The sequence below is a fragment of the Oncorhynchus keta genome, chromosome 11 (assembly GCF_023373465.1).
Source record: "Oncorhynchus keta strain PuntledgeMale-10-30-2019 chromosome 11, Oket_V2, whole genome shotgun sequence".
Taxonomy (NCBI): domain Eukaryota; kingdom Metazoa; phylum Chordata; class Actinopteri; order Salmoniformes; family Salmonidae; genus Oncorhynchus; species Oncorhynchus keta.
The window spans coordinates 37,489,226-37,500,233 of NC_068431.1; the positions used below are offsets into that span (position 1 = coordinate 37,489,226).

At 43.0% G+C, this 11,008-nt stretch overlaps 1 protein-coding gene across 4 annotated transcripts; it reads right to left on the reverse strand.

Moving 5' to 3' along the window:
• Nucleotides 1-341: 341 nt before the first annotated feature.
• On the reverse strand, nucleotides 342-6,745 carry uprt (uracil phosphoribosyltransferase (FUR1) homolog (S. cerevisiae)). 4 transcript variants are annotated; one of them, XM_035780477.2, is made up of 8 exons: nucleotides 6,711-6,745; nucleotides 4,719-4,761; nucleotides 4,516-4,585; nucleotides 4,316-4,378; nucleotides 3,924-4,085; nucleotides 3,063-3,161; nucleotides 2,830-2,917; nucleotides 342-441 (listed from the first exon to the last, which is right to left on the reverse strand). In XM_035780477.2, the coding sequence occupies exons 1-8, from the start codon at nucleotides 6,722-6,724 to the stop codon at nucleotides 357-359; spliced, it is 624 nt and encodes a 207-aa protein (XP_035636370.2). In that variant the 5' UTR covers nucleotides 6,725-6,745; the 3' UTR covers nucleotides 342-356. The 4 variants fall into 4 exon arrangements, with proteins under 4 accessions (XP_035636370.2, XP_052313036.1, XP_035636369.1 ...); XM_052457076.1 differs by lacking the exon at nucleotides 6,711-6,745 and adding an exon at nucleotides 5,308-5,869; XM_035780476.2 differs by lacking the exons at nucleotides 342-441; nucleotides 6,711-6,745 and adding exons at nucleotides 501-2,460; nucleotides 5,308-5,853.
• Between the last annotated feature and the right edge of the window lie 4,263 nt (nucleotides 6,746-11,008).

The window sequence follows — 11,008 nt, forward strand, 5'->3', positions numbered from 1 at the left end:
TGGCCATAAGGTTTGTCATGGTGAGTGCTTGACAAAGTGCATAATCATTTCTCAGAAAACAAGGAACTGGGGGACTGAAATGTGTTTGCAGAGGTATTGTGTTGTTTCTGTCTGTGTTTGGAGTATTGACATTTGATCTATTGTATGATTTCAGCACCTCTGAGAGACCTCCCTGATGTCAATAACAGCCAGTGAGTCATGGGGAGAAAGACATTCTATGAAGTGGGATTGGTAGAATATGGTGAGGGACTTCTCTCTAAGTCCCAATAATGTTTTATTCTAAGTGTTTGCATGATATGAGGAATATGTTCCAAACCTTTACTTCTTTGTGGTTATTAGCTAGAGACTTGTTTGTCTCAACAACATTTGGGCCAGGCAGGCATATGTGAAGATGACTCTTCTTCCCATACAAAGATGATACATTCCAACATCAAACTCACTCTGAAAGAAAAGGGGTATGCTTTGTCAATACATCCAATAGACTGAATAATTTATCACAATGTAGTTAATCATTTATTTTTGTATATGGGTTATCTGTGTATTCTTTATTTTTTTATTGAATGATACAAAACGTACAAACAGCATACAGACAGACACACAAACCTCGACGTCACACCCCCATCACGGCCTCAAACTGCCTCGTTTTGTTTCTCTGTCACCCACGCACTTTCTACATTTAGATAAAGCATTTGACCTTTCCATTGTGTTAACGATGGAGGATTGATGACTCCTTAACTACACATAGATGTCATAAGGGCAATGTATTTCTGAGCTTCTTTTTCCAGCCTTTTCCACTCTGAAATGTCCAAATTGCATATTCCATCAAATTCACTTCAGATCTGGTCAGAGTTTCTCTTGATTGGTTTGTTTCTTTTCAGTGTTATGATACATTAAAACTGTTTGTGGCAATAATAATGACAACACTAAAGAAAGAAAAAAAGACAAGACAATAGAATCAGAGTATGTGAGCGGAGCGTGCCCTTTTGACTGGAGCGCGGAGCGAGATCCCCAAAGGCTGGAACGTCGGCCTTCTCGCCCGCTCCAATTTCGCTCAAGTAGCGCTCAGTTCAAGGACATGGCTGGCGTAGTATGCATTTGTAGTTTACTTTTGTGCTGCTATAGCTCATAAATATTTTCATAAAGAAACTGATAAAACACACAGGTGCAAAATCAAGGTGACGACCAAGAGCAAGAGAGGGATTGTGGTGATGTAGTGTCCACAACTAAAGAATCATTGTGGAAACTGAAAACGTATCCTGAAAGCACGATGGTGTACTTATTAAGTGCACATGCTAAAAGAAAGGAACTAAGTGTGTCATTGTAGCAAAGTATTTATAAACTAAAAGTAAGATATATTAAAAGTTCTGTTACATATATCTAGCTCTATACACACACACAATAGGCCATAATTGATTTTGACCCAATAAGCCTGGCATATTGGGGCGGCAGGGTAGCCTAGTGGTTAGAGCGTTGGACGAGTAACCGGAAGGTTGCAAGTTCAAACCCCCGAGCTGACAAGGTACAAATCTGTCGTTCTGCCCCTGAACAGGCAGTTAACCCACTGTTCCTAGGCCGTCATTGAAAATAAGAATTTGTTCTTAACTGACTTGCCTGGTTAAATAAAGGTAAAATAAAAAATAAATATTCCAACATTCAAGGAGCTTTCTGTTTTGATTGGGTTACTTTGCCTAAAAACCTTTAGGCCTACTGATAGAAAAATAAATATACAACTCTGCATCACTACCCAGCCTGGCAAGAGTGGCCAAAAGGGTGTTTAGCATCCCCAGTGGCTCTGCAAGTGCAGAGAGGATATTCTCTGCTGCTGGCCTGCTCTCCACGCATCATCACATGAGCATGAAGCCACAAACTGATGTTTCTAAAAAAATACATTCAAAGGCACTGTAGACTGAGCCTAATAATGTTTTCATTTCATTCTAAGTCACAGCCTAAAAGCACAATTTATAGACTAATGATTGAATACAACTAAACGTTGTTTAAATGCTGAGCGCTTTGTCCCTATCAGCCTATTGTGTTGCACTCGCAAATGCTGCACAATGTATTTCTTTGTAATAATTGAAATAATATAGCCTAAATAATATTTTTTTGTTCCTTCTTAGGCTCCTGACCTTTTGAGTGTTTATATGTTGTTTAATATGACATGTAGCCTATTTGAAATGATGAGCGCTTCTTACATTCACCTTTTCATGTTTATTATAATACTTTTCATTCAAATCATATGGTTTGGTTTCAATACTTAAAAACCAAATGCTAGGTCCAGATAGTCAAAAAAAAATAGATGTGTGTTGGTTAAATGGCGATTTTAATGACTGGAGAGAATTTGGAGCGGCATTTTTTCCCCGTGAGAGCGGAGAGGTTTGTTGCGGAGTGGTTGGAAAGGACGTGGAGCACCGCTCCATAAGCGACGAGCAGGATTTCCGTCTGCTCAACTCCGCTCACATACTTTGAATAGAATATATTGAAAAAAAATATTTCAATTATTTAGACTTTCAAATGAGGAAAAACAACCTAGAATGAACTACCATTACTGAATAAATAAAACGGCAGCAGTACATGCAAGCTCGCTAGACTAGTTCCTAAAAGACCTACATGGAATGTGCTTTTTTGTTGTTTCCAGGAAAATCTTTGCATTGTTTGTCAGACTGAGGAGCACAGGTTAAGGCGGCGTACACAGCAAATCAAGAATCTTCAGCAGGGTAACAACTCCTTTTGAAATAAGTGGACAAACTGACAGAGGGACAATGGTTGGTTCTCATAGTATGGTGTCCCATTGAATGGCCCTAGAGGACTGACTAGTCTGTCCCAAAGTACCTCTGGCCAAAGTGTGTGGGAGCCACAGGGTGCACCTCGGTGGTCAATATGGTGATTTCTGGGAACTCTTGAATGATGGATTTGGCACCTAGTAAGATGACACAACCATTAGACTTGCAGTGCTTTCAATAAAACTGAATGAATGGAAAACATGCTGCAGTATGAAACCTCAGAATTTTGACCATTACAGAATCTACTTCGATATTAAGCAAGGGACTGTAGGTGAGGCGTACCGTGAGGGGTGGAGAAGAGACTCAGGAGGATAATATGTTTGGGCTGAAGACCATGTTCAGTCAGAACTCTCACAGCCTCAATCACTGTGTTACCTGTACCTGAAGGCAGAACATGTATAGATAGCATAAACACAGGACAGATATCAGTGACTTGACAAAACAGGCAACATTATAGAAGTATTGAAGACAAGTCTGCCCTTACTAGCCTTGTGATCATTACTATGACTCATCTGCTGCTACTTTCTATAAAAGAACAAAATGTCATTTTGATTTCTCAAGGCAGTTTTTCATCCTGTCAGAGAGGGATGTTAGTTAGAGGACAAAAAGATTAACATTACTTCTCTCGGTGGCTTCATTTGTCTTATTTATCATTTTCATGGCCTTGCAGTGAGCTCTTTATGGTTTACCCCAAGCAGATAAACTTGTAATTATTTTCTTGGGGTAAATTATGCTGAAAAATATGCAGCATGCTAACTACTAAGGTCATTATCAGAGCCAAATAAAAGACACCTTCCCACAATTATCTTAGAGGATGCCTATGATTACACTATTGTCTTGCTAACGGGAGCAATTAAGTCTTCATTTCTGGTTCATTAAAAAGAGACAGTTCTTCAGGCCCAGGGCAGGGCAACACTTCACCTGAACCCTTTATCCTCGAGGAGTTAGTACTGTATTGAGACTGTCTATTAATGTTTTTCCACGGCAGGGTTTTACAACGTACTTGGCCTAAAGACATGTAAAGACATTCGTTGTTTACATGCGTGCAATCCCCCTGGACTATGATTAAGGATGGGGAATGTGAGTACTACTCTCGCCATACTGAGAATATGGGGTACACAAGTACCGTATATCCATACTCACTGAGAATGGGGTACATGAGGAGGACTTTCCTCCTGCTGATGTCTGGGGGGAACTTTGCATAGTAGACTTTGGCCTTCTGGGTGTCCTCGTCACTCTGGATTAGGATTTTACCGATACGGATGGACCGGCAGCAGTCTCTGAGGCCCTGCTCCATGGCCTCGCCTACACACACAGCAATTAATAGATGTTGCATTAAACTCAATTCATTCAAGGGAAACCTCATACAAGATGTAGTAATGGTGATCAAGTCAAACAGTCAAACTGATAGGTCAAACAGTTGAGTGGATAGCACTAGGTATGTCAGGTATAGGCAAGTCCACCAGCCAGGGATTCTATTCAGAGACCAATTCAGATTAATCTTCCTTTAATATCCTATATGATCAGTGCCTTACCACTTCTCATAATGCTGACACCGCAGTTGCCTTTTTCAAACTTGACACCATCATATTTATGCCCTGAAGAAGAGGGGGAAGGGGGGAGCGATTGAAATAGACAGTTCTGTTCTTGGTTAGAAATGTAACAGTAATCCTGTAATACATAGTATTCGCCCAATTTCTATCATTCCTGACGAATTTCATCTAATAGGTCTAACCTGTGGGAGTGGTCACTGTACACTCGCTGTATGGCAGCTGATTGAGTCCCTCTTCAACCACTAGTCTGATCTGTGGACAAACCGAGTGGGTCAAAACAATAGTGTGCATTATACAAATGAGTCATTCAATTAAAAACATAATATATTAGTATTTAACCTAGAGTAAAAACAACAGTGTCAATTGAACCAAGACAGTTTCTTACCAATCTATCAGCACAAAATACAAAATCTCCCCTACTAGTAGACCTGTAAAAGAACAAGAATAACATGTATGCTTACAGTAAGGGTTACATACGAGGAAATCAATGCATGATCCACTTTCACCCCCCAAAAATGTAGGCCTATTCGTGGTATCACCTTACAACAGAAACTCAAATTGTGATTAGTGTACTCATTCAATGTTCTGTTATCAGTGTCGTCTATTGTTGTCAGTAGGTCTAACATGATTTGAAATTAAACCTCATGCTAGACAAGGAAGTTGTGGCCACGTTTACGCTACTACGGAGTAATGGGGCAGACTATAATGACATGTTGCCTAGGTCTTCATAGAAATAACCAGGTGTATTTACAGTTCTGGGTAACAAAGATCCCAGATAACGCTACCGTAACCATATAAGTGCAGTGTAATATGACAGTTATAAATAGTAACATGGCGTCGAATGGCCATTCACTTGGTTTACAATGCATCATTCAATTCCACATCATTAGACAATTATCTGGTGCATTATAATACAGGTCCATTTATCTGTCAGATAATGTGGTTGCTATCTTTGACAAAATATGATGACTCACTTGTCTCTAATGATGGTCTGTAATTCTCGTATTTGGTCATTCAAAGGAAGCAGTTTTAATTGCGATCCGATCTGCCTCAGTAGTTCACTGTTGAATACATTTTCACAAGTTTCGGCTACTTCTGCATCTCTATTGGACTCTGTCAGAACGCTGTTTCCGCAGCTAGCAAACCGAACCTGCTTGGTGCTGCTCATTGCCGCGTGTTCTTGTCTGTCATTGTTGTTCAGCTGCTGATTTTGACAAGGCATTTTGATTTCCGTACCAATTCCGCTCTCAAAATACGTTTCCATAGAATTAAGAAAACGCTAAATATTTGAGCAGTTTAGGCTCTCTGCGGTTTTGCTATTCATATAGCTAAATGTCTTGTTGGGCATTTTTTGTCTTCTCTGATTCTGGGTCGCGGCCATTGGGTGGCCGCAGCAAAAACCAGAGAAGAAGAGGCGAAACGAGAGGGTTCACTCTCGCCTAAATCTGTTCAATATAGAAGCGTTTCCCTTAGCGTTTCTATATGCTTATTTTGGACCATGTCGCCTGCCTTCCCGCTTTTGGGACAACGACTCATTGTTAGGGCGGAGACGAGTATCTCGTCATTATAAATACATCTATGTTAGTATAAACCTACAGGAACATAAACTTTGTAACAGGAAGTAACGTCACACCTGATTCTAGCCTCATAATGGTCAGAATGATGTAGGTCTTGTACCGCTTGAGAGCTCATTGATCGACACTAGTTAACACAGCCACAGAGTCAAATAGAGCATGAATTAGTTCTTATGTGAAATTTTGACTGTGTTATCTAGTGGAAACCGGGAGCATTCTGTCAGCGCTTGAGACTATTTTCAATGCCTAGGCATTGATGGACAGTCAAGTGCCATTCTTTAAAAAATTATCACCATTCACAAACCCCTAACAAAGCTCCCCAGCTTGTAGTCCTAAAAAACGAAAATTAGTTACCTACGGTTCGTTCAGTCATTCCTATGGGTTTTGTCTAGAAGGGTACAGCTTTTGTCAAACTTGGCTTTTAGTAGCAGGTTAGGATAATTAGGCTAAGGTTAGGAAAAGGGTTGGGCTTAACTAAAATGCACAATAACAAAAAAAAGAAAAACAAGTCCATTTGAAAAGCTGTATCCCATCTAGACATGACTGTTCCTACAGGGGAAAGAATGGAGTTTGGGATAAACACTGAAAATAAGGTTTTAGGTTTACACAGTTTAGGAGATTTTACAAGTTTTGTTCTATGAGATGATATCAGTCCATTAACCTGACCTTTATGAATTATGAAGCCTTTGTACTTGTTTTGATTACATAAATGCTTTAACATTCACAACAAGTGATGTTATATGATATAATCTTCATCAGCTAACAAAACAGATCTTCTAAGCCTGTGTTTACTAACCACATACCTTATTTTCGGCATTTATCCAAGAACCCTACAAAAAAAAATGGTTAACCATGGTTGTGTGAGCTATATGGATCACTCCAATATATTGGTATCACTCCGCAGCCGAGGGATACATCCGAGATGAGGATTTGCAGATTTACTCCCGTGTCCACAGCTGGGGTCCGCCCCTATATATAGACCTCATGGCTGCGACACACATTCTCTACATCAAACCAACCACAGAGGGAGGGCCTTCAGGAAGAATGAAGGGTTGGGGCGGAGAGATATACTCCTCCCACCGGGGTCCATCCAGTAGCACTCAGAACTTACCGAAAGAGCATGGAGCTCACCCACACTCTTCATGGAAGCAATCACTACCAAGAAAGCCACCTTAGGTGTTCCAGGGAGGCAGACTCCAACGGTTGAAAAGGCAGCTTTGCCAAAGCTGCCAAGACCACATCCAGATCCCAGCTCGCCATTGAGTGGATCCTAGCTGGACGCAGGCGACGAACCCCTTCATAAACCTGGAGACCAAGGGGTGGTGCCCCACTGGCCTGTTCATCCACCCCACATGGCAGGCAGATATAGCGGCCAAATAGCCTCTGTGTTGAGGCCCTCATCCACGCGAGACTGCAGATATTGGAGGACATACTGTACACCGCATGACTCGGGCACAACCTCAATACTAGTGCACCAAGAGCAGAACCGCCGCCAGCGCAACTGGTATGCCGCGGTTGTAGCCGGTGCCCCTGCGATCTGCATGGTGTACATTACACCCTCCTGTAGTCCTAACATGGACCATTGGTGCCGTTCAGCGGCCAAGCCCACAGACTGAGGCAGTACGGTCTCGGATGCCACAGAGTTCCCCTGGCCTGAGACAGCAAGGTGTCCCAGACAACCGGGACAGGAGAAGGCTGAACCAGGGTCGTCTGGGCCAGTATGGGGCCACCAGCAGCAGACGATGCTCTGTCATCCTGGTACTGACAAGCACAGCCTGAATCAGGAGAAAAGGGTGGAATGCGTAAGCTCCAGCTCTGGCCAATCATGAGCCAGAGCATCCAAGCCCAGAGGCCCTGGTGGCTCCGACATGGAGTACCACAGGGGGCAGTGTGCATTGTCCATGGATGCAAACAGGTCCACCTGCACCCTCCCGAACTTGTCCCACAGGTGCTGCACCACCTGGGGATGCAGGCTCCAGTCCCAAGGTGGCAGGCCCTCCATGGAGAGAATATCCGCGGCCACATTCAGGATGTCAGGTACGTGCGCTGTGCGTAGAGACACTAGATGGCCCTGAGCCCAGAGAAAGAGCTCCCGTGCCATAAGATGGTGGGACCTCAGTCCACCCTGATGGTTGATGTAAGGCACCACTGTTGCATTGTCCGTTCTCACCAGGACATGTCTTCCCTTCAGATGTGGAAGAAAAGACTGCAGGGCCAGCAGTACAGCTCGGAGCTGTAGTGTATTTAATGTGCCTGCCACTCCAAGAGAGTAGCCAACTGTTAGGAATATTATGAATAATGACTAAACAATATCTACATTTTAAATATAACTATAACAAATGAAACTTATACTCTGTTTTATTATATCTGATTAACAATATTCATTCATTAGGGAGGGATTGTGGAGCATGAAATGGGGTAATTAAATAAAATAAATACCATTCCAGCCAGGTTGGAGAAGACTGGAATTGTGGATTTTTAAGTAAGCATAAAGGGTTGTTAACCTATGGTTGAACCGACTCAACTTAGACAAGGCAGTGTGTGTTTTAGGTTTTCCATTAGCTGGAACTGTCTGCTGAATGGTGATGGATGAATACTTTAGAAGTTTAATCTTGAATTAACTGTGTGCCTGGAGTAAGAGAGCAAGGGGGTGGGAATAAACTTTTCAACTTTATTGGGTCCTGGTCGATAGGAGGAAGGACAATTTATAATCTATGATGTCATATTTTGTATATAAACGGTTGTTCGTGGTTTCATGGCAGCGCGCTCCGAGAATAAATACTATTATCTATTTTTGGTAAGACTGGTCTCTGTCTATTTTATGCAAATAAGAATCTTACAAATTCTCATAAAATGGACTAAGTGAATTCAATTAATGAAAACATATTGGAATTATGAAATTACATGAACACCAACAGCCGCTGGCTGACCTGCCCTTGGTCACACCTCCCCAGCCGATCTGGGAGGCGTCTGTGCTGACCAGCTCACCGCGGCACATCCTCAGCATCTCCACCCCACCTGAGAGAAAGAAGCGATAATGCCACCTCAACAATGCCCTGAGGTACTGTGCGGTCACCCGCAGCTGGCGGTGACGGTGGCGCTTCGGGTGCAGCCGGTGGGAGTTGAACCATCGTTAGAGGCCGGATATGAAGCAGGCCCAGGGGAGTCAGCAATGAGGCCGCCGTCAGCAACCTCAACAGGCGTTGGCAGGTCAGGACAGATACCACCCGCCCCTGCCGAAAGTGGTCGAGGCAAGATAAGACTGCCTGGAACCTTCTGGTGGGCAGGCATGCTCTCATGAGGACTGAGTCCAGTTCCATGTCGATGGCCACCCTGGGTGGGCGTCTGACGACTCTTCTTGTAGTTTACAGTAATGCCCAGCCCGCCAATGTGGGTCAGGGGCATCTCTGTCTGACAGGATCTAGGTCCTTGTCGGGGCAAAAATCAGCCAATCATCCAGGTAATTGAGAATTAACCATCCTCGGTAGGTGAGATTTGCCAGGAGAGCATCCATGCACGTTTTGAAAGTAGAACAAGCCAGTCGCCAAGTTGTTTAAGGTAAATTACAGTTTGTGGCAGCAAGAGCCACCATACTAATGGATGCACACAGAGTCATAGTGTAACGCTAACAAAACACAAGTACGACAAACCACGGGCAGAAGATACAGAAAAAACGCGCACTGTGAGTTGAGCACTCAAGAGGGGCTGGCCATGTGGCCAGCTGCTCCAGGCTGCAAACAGTCGGGGAGTATACTTCCACACAGGATATAACACTTACCAGTGACTTACCAAGCGAACTTCAGAAATGTTGTACCTCAAACCATACGGATGTCCGCCGAGAAAATGAAAGAGAACGTGTGTCGTGGCCATGGGGTCTATATAAATAGTGTCGGACCCCAGCCGTGACACAGGTGTACACGGGAGTAAATCTGTAAATCCTCACCTCGAATGTATCCATCCGCTGCGGAGTGATATCAATATATTGGAGTGATCCAATATAGTGAAACATAACATGAATTTCCCCAGAGTTGATGCCTTCAAAAAGACGCCTTCACTATTGCTCTCTATATGCTATTTTCACATGCCCCATAAATCACAAATTCAAACCAATCTTCGGGTAATTAATATTTCCAGAAATTAAAACTAAATACCAGAACATGTTTGAATATGCCAACTTGTCTTGTCAATAAATGCTTTAGAAAGAACCCATTACATTGGAAGTGTATCGACAAAAATGCTTACTATTGAAACAACTCAGTATTTTTTTAACATGGTTCCAGTAATGAAAATAAAAATATCTTTCAAGTAGATCACCTGATCTAGTTAAACAAATATCTAACCTCTTGAGGAAAATAGCCTCATCACTCATTGCCCTTTGGAAAACGTCAGAAGGTGTTGGTTCTTCTTTCGGGAGTGCTTTCGAAAATTAGTTTAGTTTTAGATTAGATATATTAACGCCATGTTGCAGTCTTAGGGTGCCATATTGCCTGGATTAGAGGAATTTGCACATGCATCTGAGACCGCAGTCATCCCAGTGGCAGCTGGCATTAGACAATAGGCAGCAGAGTAAATAGTCATGTTGGTATCCCTCTCTCTGCCTGCCTGACTGCATCTCTACTGACAGACAAGTACCCCCGATCATCTGGAACCTGAGCTGCTGTTGTGTAGCACCACTTTACGCCACTAATTACGTTTTCAGAAAGGATACTAGCACTGGTACTCTCTTCACAACTGATGAGTTGTTGGTTTGAAGGTTGTGGACATTCTCATATTTTCACCTGAAAGCTGTGTGTGTGTGTGTGTGTGTGTGTGTGTGTGTGTGTGTGTGTGTGTGTGTGTGTGTGTGTGTGTGTGTGTGTGTGTGTGTGTGTGTGTGTGTGTGTGTGTGTGTGTGTGTGTGTGTATGTGTGTGTGTGTGTGTGTGTGTGTGTGTGTGTGTGTGTGTGTGTGTGTGTGTGTGTGTGTGTGTGTGTGTGTGTGTGTGTGTGTGTGTGTGTGTGTGTGTGTGTGTGTGTGTTGAAACAACTGATTTGGACTAGTGCCACATGAGAAGAAGACTGCAGGAACAACCTAGGTTGTGTCCTTCAGAGTTGAGCTTGCC

Coding starts and splice junctions, on each gene's coding strand:
- uprt (XM_052457076.1), bottom strand. CDS start 5,597: ATGGAAACGTATTTTGAGAGCGGAATTGGTACGGAAATCAAAATGCCT. Junction 4,762..5,307: donor CAGACCATCATTAGAGACAA/GTGAGTCATCAT, acceptor GTTCTTTTACAG/GTCTACTAGTAGGGGAGATT. Junction 4,379..4,515: donor TACAGTGACCACTCCCACAG/GTTAGACCTATT, acceptor CCTCTTCTTCAG/GGCATAAATATGATGGTGTC.